General features: G+C 56.3%; 2 protein-coding genes across 4 annotated transcripts; both read right to left on the reverse strand.

Annotated features, from left to right (window-relative positions):
- Positions 1–2,177: 2,177 nt before the first annotated feature.
- Positions 2,178–8,932, reverse strand: LOC144280087 (granzyme M-like). Of its 2 annotated transcripts, XM_077841818.1 has the most exons (6): positions 8,173–8,932; positions 7,251–7,716; positions 6,573–6,729; positions 5,371–5,515; positions 3,544–3,801; positions 2,178–2,625 (listed from the first exon to the last, which is right to left on the reverse strand). In XM_077841818.1, exons 2-6 carry the CDS (start codon positions 7,309–7,311, stop codon positions 2,473–2,475), a joined length of 774 nt encoding a protein of 257 aa, XP_077697944.1. In that variant the 5' UTR covers positions 7,312–7,716; positions 8,173–8,932; the 3' UTR covers positions 2,178–2,472. The 2 variants fall into 2 exon arrangements, with proteins under 2 accessions (XP_077697944.1, XP_077697945.1); XM_077841819.1 differs by lacking the exon at positions 8,173–8,932 and having other exon boundaries at positions 6,573–6,726; positions 7,251–7,793.
- A 132-nt stretch (positions 8,933–9,064) lies between these two features.
- C25H19orf25 (chromosome 25 C19orf25 homolog) lies at positions 9,065–13,454 on the reverse strand. Of its 2 annotated transcripts, none has more exons than XM_077841820.1 (3): positions 13,392–13,454; positions 11,845–12,007; positions 9,065–10,680 (listed from the first exon to the last, which is right to left on the reverse strand). In XM_077841820.1, exons 2-3 carry the CDS (start codon positions 11,978–11,980, stop codon positions 10,484–10,486), a joined length of 333 nt encoding a protein of 110 aa, XP_077697946.1. In that variant the 5' UTR covers positions 11,981–12,007; positions 13,392–13,454; the 3' UTR covers positions 9,065–10,483. The 2 variants fall into 2 exon arrangements, with proteins under 2 accessions (XP_077697946.1, XP_077697947.1); XM_077841821.1 differs by having other exon boundaries at positions 13,380–13,453.
- Positions 13,455–15,301: the final 1,847 nt, after the last annotated feature.

Genomic DNA, 15,301 nt, shown 5'->3' on the forward strand with positions numbered 1-15,301 from the left:
GTTTTGAGTGATGACCCAGGGTGCCAAAAAGAGCCAACTGGGGCCTGCCTCTTGCCCTGAACGAGGCCACTTGCTTTGCCCCTGCCTGCCTCACTATCTGTACACGGGCTAATGCTCCTGCTTCCCTCTCCCTGGGGAGCAGTGAGTTAATTTGCATTGGAAGAGGCTTGAGTCACGTGTTACAATTATTGTTACAAAAATGAAGCAGGGGCAGAATGGGGCTGCTGGGGGGGAACCTTACCCTTGTGGGGCCTGGCATGCAGCTGACAGGGGAAACCCCGAGGGGCCGTCATAGGCGCAGGCTGGAGAGGGCCCTACTGGTTGCAGCTAGAAGAGTTTCTGGTTGGAGCAGCGAGGCACTGTGCTGTCATCCACCCTAGGGACCAATTGCTGCACTGCCTAGAGGTGGGATTTTAGCTTGTGATGGGTCTTTTTCAGGTCTCTGATGGCCCCAGGGGCTTGTGATCTCAAGGGAAGGGTGCTGGGGCAGGTGGGTGTTCCAGCCTCAGCACCCGGGTCATGGCTTGAACTTTCCTACCCTTCATCCACCCGCCTCGTGCTGGCCTAAGGCCTCAAACAGCAGCTGCTGGACCCAGCCAGCCGCCGAGATGCTGCATCCGTAGGACCCAACGTGCCCACACCAACCCCAGCTGTGGCAGTCAACAGCCTTGATCCCCTTGCAGAGAGGCTGGCTCCCCATCAATTCCAGCACTTCTCTCCTCCCACCAGGGATGATTGCTGCATGGCCTCGCACAGCCCCTACATCATGCCAGAAAGGGTTGGGCTGTAACATGGGGGCAAACCAGCCCCTCTGAGCCCCCGCTCCCATCCCATCCTGCTGTGTGGGATACACACCATCTCGCTCTCTGGGACATCGCCACTGACACAAACCCGGCAGGGGATGAGGAAGCAGGGGGCAAACTCAGTGCTGTGGGAGTCAGCTCCACACGAAGATTCAGCCTTGGCGCGGTGGCAAATTCCCAGCCAGCTCAGGGGCTGCAGTGCTGCAGTTAAACAAGCAAAGGTCTCGTCTCTCCTCCCCCAGGAAAAGAAAGAGTCTGAAAGCTCCCCCCTCAGGAGCAACACACACCATCCAGTCTGAATGCTGTAATTAATTCAGGGTACAACCCACCTGTAGTAACAGGGGAAGCCTGCATTACCTCACCATTTTTGCAGTAATCATTTGTTTAACTTTAAAACACAACCCCCCCCCCCCCAGCTGTGCTTTCTGTTCGCCTAGCATCCCCTCACTGTAACCCTCGGCTTCCATGCTCGGCGGTCGAGCAGTGCGCTGGGTGTTGAGCCGTCTTGTTTTCTGCTACTGGTTTCTTCCCCCACCCCCTACCTGCTGTATGTACGTATTAAGGATGTTATTTTACTGGGGCACTGGACAGTATTAAAATTAAAGCTGTGTAAATAGGAAGCAGGTCTCTTTATTTTTCCACCCTGCTAAAAAGGACTGCGTGGCCAGTTGGAAGTGGTGGCCAGGGGTGGAGGGGGGAGGAGAGAGCCAGCAGAGGATAGGGAGGGGTTTTCATTTAATATACAGAGCTGGTTGGTTCCCCAGCTGGCTTGAGTTGGCGGCGATTCACAGGCACAGCGTCCTGCTCACCCGGGAAAGGGTGGACTTAGAGTTAAGGCACAGGCTTGAAGATCTGGGTTTAATTTCCAACTTTAACACAGACCTGCCCCCGCTTTCCATGCCTCAGTTTCCCCAGCCATAAAACAGGGATAATACTAACCTCTCACACCATGGCTGTGGTCAGGCACTCGGATACTCTGGCCAGAGAGACCAGGCACGGAGCTGGGAAAACCTCAGCTTTGAACCCAGCTCTAGTCCCACATACAGTACACCGGGGTGGTGCAGCACCTCTCGAGGGCTAGCTGGGCTTCCCAGGGAGCGCAGATGCTCCCCCCCAGCGGGGAGGTGATGTGGGGAATGTTTAGAGGCTCCTTCCTCTCTGTAATCACTACAGGAGACAGCAAGTGCCGCTCAGGGCAGGGAAGCTGCTCACCACCCAGCTGTCCCTTACCCCAGTTCCAATTTCCAAGAGCGAGTTGGTCTGGCCAAGGCTTTAGCTTAGTTACAAGACACGGTTGTGGTATCAGCTGGAGCCAGTGCACCCACAGCGTGATGCCCCCAAGGCGTGCGCACACAAACACCGGACCGGACCGGACGAGGTTTCACTTTTATTTGAAATCAGCAGCAGGAAGCGTGATGTAGGGACGCAGGCAGACAGTTTGCATGCCAGGCCCGAGAGGGAGAAGGACAGAGCTGAAGCCTCTATAAGAGAACAAGGATGCGGGGGGGGGCTTGCGGGGGTTTGAACCAGCAGTGCCCAGACGGATGGCTGAGGCACATGCGGCTGGGTGAGTGAGCTGATCTCTAACCTGGGCAGCCACTAGTGGTCAATACAGGGAAGGGGAGATGGACAGGCAAGCTTACAGATGATGCAGTCACAGGGCTTGGCCCTAACGTAGATATTTTTTGATCCACCTCTTGTATTTAAAGACCGCTGTTGCGACGGGCGGTTTGAACACGTCGATACAGCTTTTGCCCGCGAAGGAGAGCACGCCGGCCACCTCTGCTTTCTTGCCACACACCACAGGGCCCCCGGAATCACCCTGCAACAGCACAGAGTACACGGCGTCCGTTAGCCTGGGAGGGCCCCTCGCAGCACTGGGAGTGAGGGGCAGGAGCATGGAAGGGCCCAGGGGTGGGCACAGAGGCGGTGGCACCAATCAACAGAGAGGATAGAGGCAGCGGGGCACATTGCACCGGGCAAGCACGAGGGTTATTCTAGGACTGGAGCAAACCAACAACTTGCTGTGCTGGTAAAAGGGGCTTGACTGACAGCCCCAGAGACCGGAGTCCTCTCTCCACAGAGCGGGTGCAAAGTAGGGTGAGCGTCCCACACACATGCCCCAGCGGAGCTTGGCCCTGACCTAGGGGCAAATCTCCATGGCCCATTCAGTCTTTGGCCTCTCTGCCAAGCCTGCTACCAAGGGCTTCAAAGACCTGGGGAGACCCTGGCCAGCAGCTCCCTGCACCTCACTTATCCTCACCTGCCAAAAAGGATCAAAGCCTCCGGGATGGAAAATTGGACAGGATTCCCAGGGAGAACACGTGGCCAGACCCCCGAGCATCCCTGTCAGCAAAGGGCTGGAGCACCCACGGAAAAGATCGGGGTGCTGAGCACCCCTAGGTGGGCCCTGCCCATCAGCTCCTCTCCCTCCCCACCCAGAGCCTCCTGCCCACCGCTGATCAGCCGTTCAGCAGCAGGCAGGAGGCATTGGGGGGGAGGGGGGAGCAGGAAGAGGCGGAGCGAGGGCAGGCATACTCAGGGGAGGGGCAGGGCAGGTTCTTTAGTATCTTAGCTCTGTCTGGAGCCCCCTCATCAGGCACTGCCATCTCCACACATGCTCGAGAACAGGCAGCTAAGCACGCAGGCCTGGCAACGAGGCCATCCCCCTTGCACACAGCCAGCTGGGGACTCTTCCCCATCAGCCCCTTCTAGGCCAGCATTGCTGTTAAGCCATCACCTTGCAGGGGGCAGAGCCCTTCTCGACCCCTTCGATGCACATCATGTCACCAGTGACCTCGCCATGCCAGTACCGGCTGTTGTTGCACATCTTGCTGTCCATCACCTTCACATTGAGTTCGCGCAGGACGGGGGAATACTCGCTGTTTTGTCTGAAAATCCCCCAGCCAGCCACGCTGCACAGCGTCCCCAGGGCCGGCTTCTTCTTGGACAGTGGGAGAAGGCTCGTCTCCTTGTTCCAAGCCACCTTCCTGTCCAGCTGCAGGCAGGAGCAAAAGCCAAGGTCAGACCTTGGGGACAGACTCCGCCAGCCTGCAGAAAGGTTCCCAGCCCTAGCACCACTGCGGTCCCCAAGCTGCTTCCATCTCAGTGGAGATGCCTCCAGCTTCTCCTGCAGGCTGCGGCCCAGTCCCGGGCTCGCTGGGGGTCGGGGGGGAGGAGGCGGTGACTTTGTGCCATTGATACAAAGAGCCCAAATGTGACTCTTTTCATCACCAAGTTCTATAGTGACCTAGGTAGGGGGGATGGGGAGATGGTCTGTCTTAAGCAGGGGAGTCCACAACCCCAAGGAGGTCTGAGAAACACACGGAGACTGACCCCCACTGTCCAAGCCTGGCCAGTCTCAAACAGCCAGGGGCCTGGCTCCAGCCCTCTCCTAATGCCCCTTTGTGCCACAGGGCTCCTGGGAGAATTCCCCCAAACAGGGGCAGCGTGCACCGCCCCCCTTGGCAGACGCTGGTGTGGGGAGTGCAGAGCAGCCCCTAGGCGGCCAGATGCCTCGGTGACTGCTCTAACTCCCACGAAAGGCTGCACCAGCCCCACCTCGAGCAGCCCAGAATCTAGGACTCACCGAAGTCCATGTCCGCCCCCCACCACCCAGGCTGCAACTTCTAGGCTGAGAGGCCAAGCCCCCAATCCAGCCCTAGAGGAAACTGTGCAGGCCAAGAAGCTGAGGGATAGTGGGAAGGGGGAGGAGGAATGAGAATTCCTAGCTGTTGGGAAGCAGCTGAGGGACAGAAGGAAGCATCCTTAGCTCTGTTAGAGGCCAGACTCTGGGAAAAACTTTACCCCTCAGCAAAAGCAAGGCCAGGCTGCACACCTACCAGCACCTCAGAGGCAAGGGTGTGAGCTGAGAATGACTCAAGACTGGCTAGAGAGCCCTGCTAGCATTAAAGATTTCCTGTACGGGTTAGGCAGTTTGTCACTTCTGAATCTCACCTTTCTAGCCACAGCAGAAGAGGGCTCCAAAGAGACCCCTCCCATCCCCCCTTCACCCCACTCAACCTTCCACCTACCGTGAGATGGAGGAACAAAGGAAGGAGTAAATCGCATGCAGTGCTGAATGCCCCAGCTTGCCCCTGAAGGTCCTAACACAGCGCTTTCCATCCGCAAAAGAAATACTGATATCATTAGCAGCATGGCCTAGTGGCTAGAGCACAGGCTGGGACTCAGGACACCTGCGCTCTTGTCTTGCCTCTGCCACTGACCTGCTGGGTGACCTTGGGCAAGTCCACTTTTAACCTCTGTGTGCCTCAGTTTCCCCATCTGTAAAAGGAGCTTGACAACTCTGCTCTCCTTTGTAAAGTGCTTTGAGATCCACTGATGATAAGAGCTAGGGACTATTACTACCTCCATTTTACAGATGGGGGAAACTGAGGCAGGCAGAGGCAACATGATCTGTCCAAGATCACACAACAGGAAGAGCCAGGATTTGAACCCACTCCACTGCCCTAGCCTCATGGTCAGATGCTGCCGCCTCATAGGACTGGCCCCCTGCAGCAGAAGCTAGAATAACTGGAGCCCATGGCTCTCTAGCAAATCCACGTACCTTGAGCAGCATGATATCATGTACCATGGTCTTGCTGTTGTAGGAAGGATGCGGGACAAACTTCACGACAGTGAAGACCTGCACTTGGGCATTTCTCACAGTCTGCCGATGGAGACCCACCACCACCCTGATGGGACCCTTACACCTGAGACACAAAAAGAAAGCCTCTCTAGCTTTAGCACCCTGACTGCGGACACCCGGCTATGCCAATGGAAACACCCCATCGGGGAGGCACAAAGCTAAGCCTGCAGTCAGAGGAGCACGTCGTCTTTTTGGTGGAGCACGTTCCCCCAGCTCTTGACTCATGACCCCAGTGATGCCAGCCCAACCATTGATCCTCCTGTCATGCCCCTGGTGTGCTGAGGGCAGACGGGCTCTGCATGCAGATGCCTCCTATGAGCTAAGCAAGTATCATCTGGGAATGCAGAAGCAGGCACGTTGGCCCAGATTCTTCAAAAGTATTTAGGTGTCTAATTTGCATTAGAAGTTAGGTGCCCAAATACCTTTGAGGGTCAGGGCCATTCAGGCCACTTTGGGTGCTTTGGTTTTGGGGTGCCCACCCCGCGATGCACCCTTGGGCCAGATTCTTCTGAGAGAGGCTGAGCGCCCACAACTCCACTGGGTGTCGGGGGAGCTGGAGGCTCTCAACCGCCTCTGAAAATCAGGCCCCACAGACCCCAAATCAGAGGTCCCCTTTGAAAAATGTGGCCTGTCTGGTTCACCCAAGACCACGGAGGAGCTGGAGAAAGAACTCGAGTCCTGGCTCCCTGTCCTGCCCTTGATCCACAAGACCTTCCCTTCCTCTCTAGGGCCCCAGTCTGCCTCCTGCAGAAGGCAATGGAAAGATTTCAGTTGCATTCAGTCCCCCCATTTACGCCTCACGACCCTGACCCTTTGCGCCTGCCACGCTGAATGACCTTCAGGGTTCTTAGTTTGCTGCTCTGCTGGTTTGGTGAGATTCCGACAGGCGTTCGGCAAGTAATGGCCCTTTTCCTCCCGGGCTGGCACCAAGGCTTTTCCTCTGGCATTTCTTAAACCCGGGTTTCACTATTTGTCCCTGCAGGAGCAGAGCAACCCCTGCAGAAGGCTGAGCTCACCTAGCAAATCACCAGAACAGCCTGCTCCCCCGTCCGAGCCAGGAGCCTGCTCCTCCGGCCCTAATCTGCGGGAACCCACCAGCCTGGGGTGGGTTCTGTACTCACGGGTCGACGTAGCAGTGCGCAGCCGTCAGCACCCAGCGCGCGTGGACTAGGGTTCCCCCGCAGGAGGGAATGCCTTTCAGCTGGATAGACACCATGTAGGGCCTGGAGTGAGGCAATGCGACACGTCCCCCAATGATCAAAGACTGGAGCTGGCCTGCTGCAAAGAGAGAAGCAAGACGTGCCCCAGTGCACGGGAACCGGGGAGCAAGGCAGATGCAGGGGACAATTTTCACCCCAAACCCTGGAAAGGGAGGTGTTTTCGAATCCCAGCACTACCATGTTGGAACCGATCCATGTCCCAGCTGCTCCAACTATGCCCTTGGGTATATAAGCCCTGAAGCCGAGAGGTAGCTAGCTCCAGTCCAATGGGCAGGGCATCGGAGTATGAATCAGGAGCCCCGGATTCCCCCCCAGCCATGTTAAACCATCAGTCTATTGACCCATCATGTCCAGAGGCCTGGCTCCAGCAGCTGCTGATACTGGATGTTTCAGAGAAAGGCAAACTCCTTCACCAATGGGGGAATTGAGGCAGAGAGAGAGAGAGAGAAATGGCTCAGCTGAGCCCACTCAAATTAGGGGCAGTCAGGAATAGAATCCAGCCCTCCGGATTCCCAGCCCGGTGCTCCTATCCACTGGGCCACCCTGCCACTCCCTGGCACCACGTGACCACCCACTCACCAGCCTTCCCAATGGGGAGGAACAGCAGCACCAGGAAGAGCAATTTCCGATCTGCCTTCATGCTGCTGCCACGCTGAGTCGTCTGCAGACGTCGTCGCCCCACTGCTTCTGTCAGGGGGCATTTCCGCTCTTACTTATATACCCCGCTCCTTCCCTGAGCGCATTCGCGTCTCCTCTGCGGCAGTGGGAGAAAGTGCTCTCGGGGGGCGAGTGGTGCAGAGGTGTGAGGTTTGCAGAGCAAAGGACGTGCAGCCAACGTTGTTGCTGTCACACCCACAGCAAGTCTTTCTTCACCGCTTGTGAAAACTTGACGGCGCTGAAAGCAAAGTGTTTCTGCGCCGGGGCTGGGAGATGTTTCAGAGGGAGGAAGACGCTGAGTGCCAACAGCTGAAACATGCCAAGGCTACCGGCAGGGAGAGGAGACGGGCTCACCTTGCTACTGCCACGAAAACAGGAACTCAGTGGTCTAAAGTGAGAGGGTAAAAAGCAAGTCGAATACATTACATGCTTCCTGAACACTCTGGGGCCAGATTCCAATCTTTGTTTGCTCTGTGACATTCTACCCCTCAACACCCCCCCGGCCCCGCACCACATGGCCGAATCCCCCAGCCCACGTGCCCTGACAGAAGAGATGTAAACTGCTCCCTTGCAGTTTCCAGCCACTTTTAACTCCCTTTCTATTGCACTCCTCGATCAGGATCACATCTTTAGGCACAAACAGCTGCTGAAACAGGTCCTGGGGCTGGACTAGATTACAAATCTGGAACCATTCCCCTGATCCAGCTAGGGTTGTAGCGTAGCATCCGATTGCCCAACCCCTGTCCCCTTGTCACACCCATGCACCAACTCTCAGCCACTGCACAGCTCTGGACCTTGTCAAGACCAAGAGATACGCCACTACTTTCATTTTCGCAACACTTACCTGATCGACTGCAACATGCACCTTTGACCTCCTCCCCGGCACCCAGCCCGGGCAAGAAGCTGTGTCAGTGATCGTAGCATGTGATAAGACAGGGTCTCTCTCCGAGACGTAAACCAAGGTCGTAACCATCCAATGCTCACTGAGGAGTCTAACTGCAGGGAGCACGACACCCCAATGATCACACTGGGATGGAGCCAACGCCCAGGTGCGAGCAGAGATCTGAAGGAAAGTGCTCAGGCTTTTCAGGTCCACGGTACTTTGCAATTCTGCCACACTCTGCACCATTAGCTAGTGGACAGAACAAGGGGCTGGGTCTCCAGAGACCTAAATTCTATTCCCAGCTCTTCCACTAGCATGCTAGTTGTGTCCTCGGGCAAGTCACTCCCCCTCCCTGTGCCTCAGTTTCCCCATCTACAAGATGGGGATAATGAGACTGGCCTCCTTTGTAAAGTGCTTTGAGATCTGGTGCTGAAAAGCACTAAATAAGGGCTAGGGGTTATTACGACTTCCAATGAAATCACAAACAACTCTTTCCCGCCCCTTCAAAACAGGCAAGCATTGTTGCACCCATTTCACAGACGGAAAGAAATTGAGGCACAGGCCTACTTTACACCAGCATTTTAGGGACATCGCCATCTGTTGCTATCCGCACCAGGAACGGCTAGTGCAGACAGGGCTCCAAGGGGCCTGGTGTGAGCTGCATCAGCGTAGCAAAGCATTGGGAGAGGACCAGTTAGTTACCAGGGCAGATACAGACAACGAAAAGCTTGGTGGGGTTGGGGGTGCCAGAGTCAGAGCTGAGAATAAAGCTCATTATTGGCTCCCAGCAGGACCTTATCTTATCCCTACCCAGCCCCTCTCCATTAAAGAGCTTGTAACAAAGACTCAGCCGTTCAGTTTTCTGAGGAATGAATTTTAATAAGAGCTTATTAAATAATGAGATTTAGGAAACCTGGAGCCGTGGCTCACATTCCATATCGACTCCCACTGCATTTTAATAGCAAACTCCCACTAGCAACCATTTTATTTTCTAAGTATTCTCACGGGGGGTCGAGTCTAGGCGCAAAGCCAAGCAGATTAGTTCACCGCCAGCACCGCACCGGGGCCCACAGAAAACCCCGGATGCCAAATGGACAGGGCAAGACACAGCGCCTCACTCCTGGCAGGAATCAACCAAAGCCAAGTCCACCGGGCTCAGTTTCTCCCAGTTGCTATCGGCTGACTCTGCTTTTGGTGCTGGCCGCTTTGGAGGGGCGCACAGCCCTCGCTCGGCCAGCTGCAGGCCTGATACTCTTCAAGCTCTCCAGCAGCCTCCGCTCGAAGAATTTGTTTCTGTAGTCGAGTTCGTTAAGATGCCTTAAAACCAGAGGCACCTGCTCTTTCTCCACGTCCACGTAAACTGGGATCATCTTCGTCCCCTCCCGCTCCATCACATGATGCAGGTTCCACTCCACGACGCGCTGACACCAGGGGTCGTCCAGCGAGCTGGCCGACAAGATGACGATAGCGACCCTGCTGGCCTGGATGACCTCAGTGGCCGTCATAAGAATGGACGTCCCTGCCACCTGGTCCTGGTGCTCGGCATAGCCCTGGAGGCCTTGCTTTTTCAGCATCATGGAGATGCAGGAAGCAATATTGTCGTCATGGAGGCAATACCAGATGGAGAAGTCGTAGGTAAACCTGGAGGGCGAGGGGGACGTCATGCCAAGTCACCATGGGCACCTGAGACGGTGACACGCAGCTTACGAAAAGTCAACGGCTGCCTGGAGCCCACGCTTACCCCAGCCAGATCAGGTTCAAGCTTGCCATTTGGAAACTGGTATCAGGTTCTCCTAATGGCTCAACAAGACGCCTGGTCCAAGAGTCCCTTCCGAACATGAGCAACAAGATCACGGCCGCCCACTGGGAAAAGGCTACGGAGGCAGATCCTGTAGCATTTTTAGCTTTAAAGATGAAACCCACCCTCACATACCCCCTAGCGTTTCCAGTGAGCACGAGGGGCAACTCTTGTGAAGCTGCATTCATGAGGCTTGGCTGGTTCTTGGCGATTCCAGGCAACATGCAGCAGTGACAGATCTTCCATTAAATCAAAGCACACACCGGGGTTATCTGGCTGGGTGGCTTTCTGGCCCTATGATTTGGATACAGAAACAAGAAGCCACACTGGGGATGTCTGTGAAAGTCTAACACACACTGAGAAGTTTGTCAGGACTAGGAGGCGGGGCTTTTTTACAGTCGAGAGCAGACCCTCCTGGGCCAGCTTTTTGTCTCTGCTCCCAATCTCTCGGCATTCCAGAGAGGCCAGACAACCTCACAAGGCCTTTTCCTTAATTTCCACGACATTCTGTTCCAAAGTCGCACCCGCCTGCTTCAGCTCTATGCACTTCTCCTTCAGCACACTGCAGGCCTTCTGCAGCCGCTGGTTCATCTCTACATAAGAATGACTCTGCTGGTACAGTCGCTCAGTCTTCACTTCAGAATCCTCCTTCTTCCTAGGGGCTGGCAAGTCTGGGGAGGGGAAATGTGGGAGGAAAAGACAGAGAATAACATGCATTCAAAAGGGGTAGTCGCTTCATGTAAAGCTAAGTTACATTTCAGATCAGATACACCTTCAGGTCTCGATAGAAAACTAGGCATCCCCTATCTATCAAGTGGAATGGAGGAAGCACCACTCTGCATATTTGTTACCTACAACAAGAGCGATACTTGTTCCAGTGCTCCGAGCAGAGGATTAGAAGCCAGGACTCCCTGGATCTATACCCAGCTCTTGCCACTAACACCACGTGAATGCAGACAAGTTGCTTCACCCTCTCGAAGGGGGATATAATACTCATCCTAGATCAATGCAGCCATAAAGCTTCCCCCTTTTACAGTCTCTTCCCTGTGGCCCATAATCTCCCACTGATGGTCCACCCCAAACCCCAGTAAGCAGAACCCACCTCCCAGTGCTACTGCCCCAGCAACAATTTCCCAAAGGAAGAGAGTTTGCTGATAAGGTACAATAATGAAAACGGAATTAAGATCGTTCATTTTGAAGCTTGGGTTTAGTTTTCTGGGCTCCTCTGATCAAAACTATTGTGATTTGTGTTGCCTTGTTCCACTACACGCTCATTCACATTAGGTCTCCTTAAACATGTCTCACACAAGCCTTTTACACTTCTGCACCTGGAATACATCAGTTTTCTCTGAGTGTGTTTAGTTCTGATGAAACTAACAGTCATACAGGCCAAAGACCTATTTATAGCCTCTAAACTGCACAGGTAGCGCCAGGGGATGTTTCCCTGCCGTGCTCTGACCAACGCGCCTTACTTACAAACAGGGGAGGACACCTGTAAAGGTGAAAGGGAACGTCAGTCTCCAGGCCCCATGAAGTCTGTGGCTTCCCTGAAGAAATTGTCAACAAGAGCACCAATCACAGCTGTGGATTTTGGGCTATAAAGAGGTGTCCTCCAAGAACAGGACTGAGACCAGCAACTCATATCACCCAAGCCAACAAACTGGCAAGATGGCAGCAACTTTCAGGGCCAATCTGTGCAATGCTCGCTGATGAAGATTTTATAATTGATAGGTAGGATTGGAGTGAACAGAGACAGGCTCCCATCGTTTGGAAGATTTCATACAGAATGGATCATGGAGATTCCCGGGGCAAAGAGCTGGGATGCATTCTCCTACCTTTATTGGACTCTGCTATAAGGACAAACATGGGATCGGATGGCTGGGAGTTCCTGACGTCCTCGAGGATCTGTTCCACGGTGGGTGGTTCAGGCCGAGTCGGCAGAACCACCCGCTTCTTGCCTTTCGAGCTCATAACTCTCCCGCCTCATAAACGGGCATCCTGGAATGGGCATGAAGAGACTAAGGAGTCAGTGACTTTCCTGCCTGCTGAGATAATGCTGCTGCTGCCCCCCCCGACTGGATATACACCCTTTATCCCTTCCCCCCAACTCACACTGTATATCCCATACCCCTATTCCTATATCCCCGCGCGTACCACATACCCCTCTCCCCCACGCCCACCCCCATACCATATATCCCCCTCCCCATGTCCATCCCCCCATTCCGTATGCCCCCCCATTCCATATACCCCCTCCCCACACCCACCCCCCCATACCGTATACACCCCCTCTCCATACCCCACCGTTCCCCATGCCCACCCCCCATTCCATATACCCCCTCCCCACACCGCCCCGCTCCCCACGCCCACCCCATTCTATATACCTCCCTCCCCATGTCCATCCCCCCATACTGTATACCCCCCATTCCATATACCCCCTCCCCACACCCACCCCCCCATACCGTATACACCCCCTCTCCATACCGCACCTCTCCCCACACCCACCCCATTCTGTATACCTCTCTCCCCACCCCCACCCCCCCATACCGTATACCCCCCCATTCCGTATACCTCTCTCCCCACCCCCACCCCCCCATACCGTATACCCCCCCATTCCGTATACCTCTCTCCCCACCCCCCCATACCGTATACCCCCCCATTCCGTATACCTCTCTCCCCACCCCCACCCCCCATACCGTATACCCCCCCATTCCGTATACCCCCTCCCCACCCCCACCCCCCCATACCGTATACCCCCCCATTCCATATACCCCCTCCCCACCCCCACCCCCCCATACCGTATACCCCCCATTCCATATACCCCCTCCCCACCCCCACCCCCCCATACCGTATACCCCCATTCCATATACCCCCTCCCCACACCCACCCCCCCATACCGTATACACCCCCTCTCCCCACCCCCACCCCCCCATACCGTATACCCCCCCATTCCGTATACCCCTCTCCCCACCCCCACCCCCCCATACCGTATACCCCCCCATTCCGTATACCCCTCTCCCCACCCCCACCCCCCCATACCGTATACCCCCCCATTCCGTATACCCCCTCCCCACCCCCACCCCCCCATACCGTATACCCCCCCATTCCGTATACCCCCTCCCCACCCCCACCCCCCCATACCGTATACCCCCCCATTCCGTATACCCCCTCCCCACCCCCACCCCCCCATACCGTATACCCCCCCATTCCGTATACCCCCTCCCCACCCCCACCCCCCCATACCGTATACCCCCATTCCATATACCCCCTCCCCACCCCCCCATACCGTATACACCCCCTCTCCATACCCCACCGCTCCCCACGCCCACCCCCCATTCCATATACCCCCCTCCCCCCGAACTGACGCACCCACCCAGACGTTCACCTGATCGCGGCTCCCGGACTCCGTCCCCACCGTAACGCCCAGCCCCACTCAGCGGCAGGCCCCACTTCCGGTTCCGCCCCCGCCACGTCATTGGCGTCCCGCGCTGCGTGCTCCGCCCCGCCCCGCCCCTCCCTTAAGGGGGCCGCGCGCGCGCCTGTTGCTGACGCCCGGGGCAACCGTGACCGTGACCCCGGGGCTGCGGGGGGGGGGGGGGGGGGGGAGAAGATCCGAGGGGGGCGGGGCGAAGCGTGACTCAGCCCCAGCCCCTGAGACCCCGCCCCCCCTCCACATCTGGAGCGGGAGGCCACCCCACCCTGAGATCCCCACATCCCCGGGGCCGCGCCCCACATCCCCGGGGCCTCTCCCTCGGCCCCAGGGCGAGCAGTGCCCAGGCGGAGATGAGCACAGCTGCCCTTGGCGGCGCGGGGCCACAGGGGTGTGAGATTTGGGACCCCAGCCGGAGCGGGTCGAACAAGGCGAGGGGCCGGCGGGGCTGGGCCCAGCCGCCGTGGGCCGGCCTTGGGGCACCGTGTTTACCCTGGGGGGGCCCAGAGGACTAAGGGGGGGGGGGATAGGTGCCGTCCCGAACTCCTGAGGGGGTCAGCTCCTGTGAAAGGCATCCAGTGCAGGGGTAGGGAGGACGGGGGGCCACTGACGGCCCCTGGCCTGCAGGCGAGGTAGCTTTCAGCCTCGGGCGACCAGGTGTCCGCTTTTGACCCACCGTTTAGGGCAGCTGGCGGAGAGGCGCGGCAAGCGGAGAGGGCCAGAGCAGAGGCCCACAGGGGCACGGCCAGCGGGGCAGTGAGCGAGTACCCAGCAGTGCGTGTAAGGTGCCTCCTTAGCCTCCCACCCACACCCACACCCACGGAGGTGAACGCTGTCGCTTAACCTCTGAACTCTGGGGCTGCACTGGCCAAGGACAGCAACTGTGAGGGGGGTGCAGAGAAGGGTCGGGCACGTTAAAGGGACTTCTGGGTTGCTGGACTTAAGACCCAGAGGGGGAAAAGGACACTGCCCAACTTACTTGGGGGTGGGTCTTTGGCTCACCGTTTGTGTTTATGAACCCTAGTCGTGGTGTTTTCCCAAATTAATGCTGGGTTACTTCCCTCCTTTTATTAAAAGCTTTTGCTACACTCAGAGGCACCCAGAGGGTGGTGTGTAATTAGCCCTGGGGGTGGGCTTGAACTGGTTTTATGTTGTATTGTTGAAAAGGAGCCACTAGATACTGAACCCGGCCCTTGGTGCTGCTGGCTCCACCTGGCAGAAGGGTTACGTTTTTTGCAAGCAATCCCATCATGCCGAGCACCTAGGCGGGGGGGGGGGGAGAGGTGTCTATGCAAACGAGATCAGCTTCTGACGTCTTTTTCCACAGCTCACCACTAGATATCAGGGGGAGAGCTCATTCAGCCCCTGCTTGCACAAATAGGCCTGTAGCTCATTCAATATCACCCCCTGAGGGTTGGGGTAGGGATACCCACTTGCAGATTTCCTATAGGGGCTCTCGGTTTATGGGGCCACCTTTACTGTGCAGCGAAAAGGTTGTTTATCTCAAGTGCTTGAGATTCAGTCACTCATGAAATCCTCTCACCTGTCCCAACCTCAGCATATACAGCACAGCAAAATCTCTAGTAGCACCTGCAGCGGCCCTATGAACTGGGTGACTGCTGGGCAGGTGGGTAAGACTGGTAGCTCGTTGATACAAGAAGTGGCATGTCCTGTTATGTCGAAACGGCAAGTCCTCAGCTGGCACCCAGGAAGCAGCAGCAGCAAGAGCTGCCAAGGTTGAAGTAGCAGTAACTCCCATATGGGGTCACTTATGCCTCTGGTTGAATCAGCAGTAACTCACTGACTTTAAGGGGAGTTACATCCACATTGATCTGAATTTGCTCCATTCCTAAATTGTTACCCTC

This window comes from Eretmochelys imbricata, chromosome 25 (genome assembly GCF_965152235.1).
Source record: "Eretmochelys imbricata isolate rEreImb1 chromosome 25, rEreImb1.hap1, whole genome shotgun sequence".
Lineage (NCBI taxonomy): Eukaryota > Metazoa > Chordata > Testudines > Cheloniidae > Eretmochelys > Eretmochelys imbricata.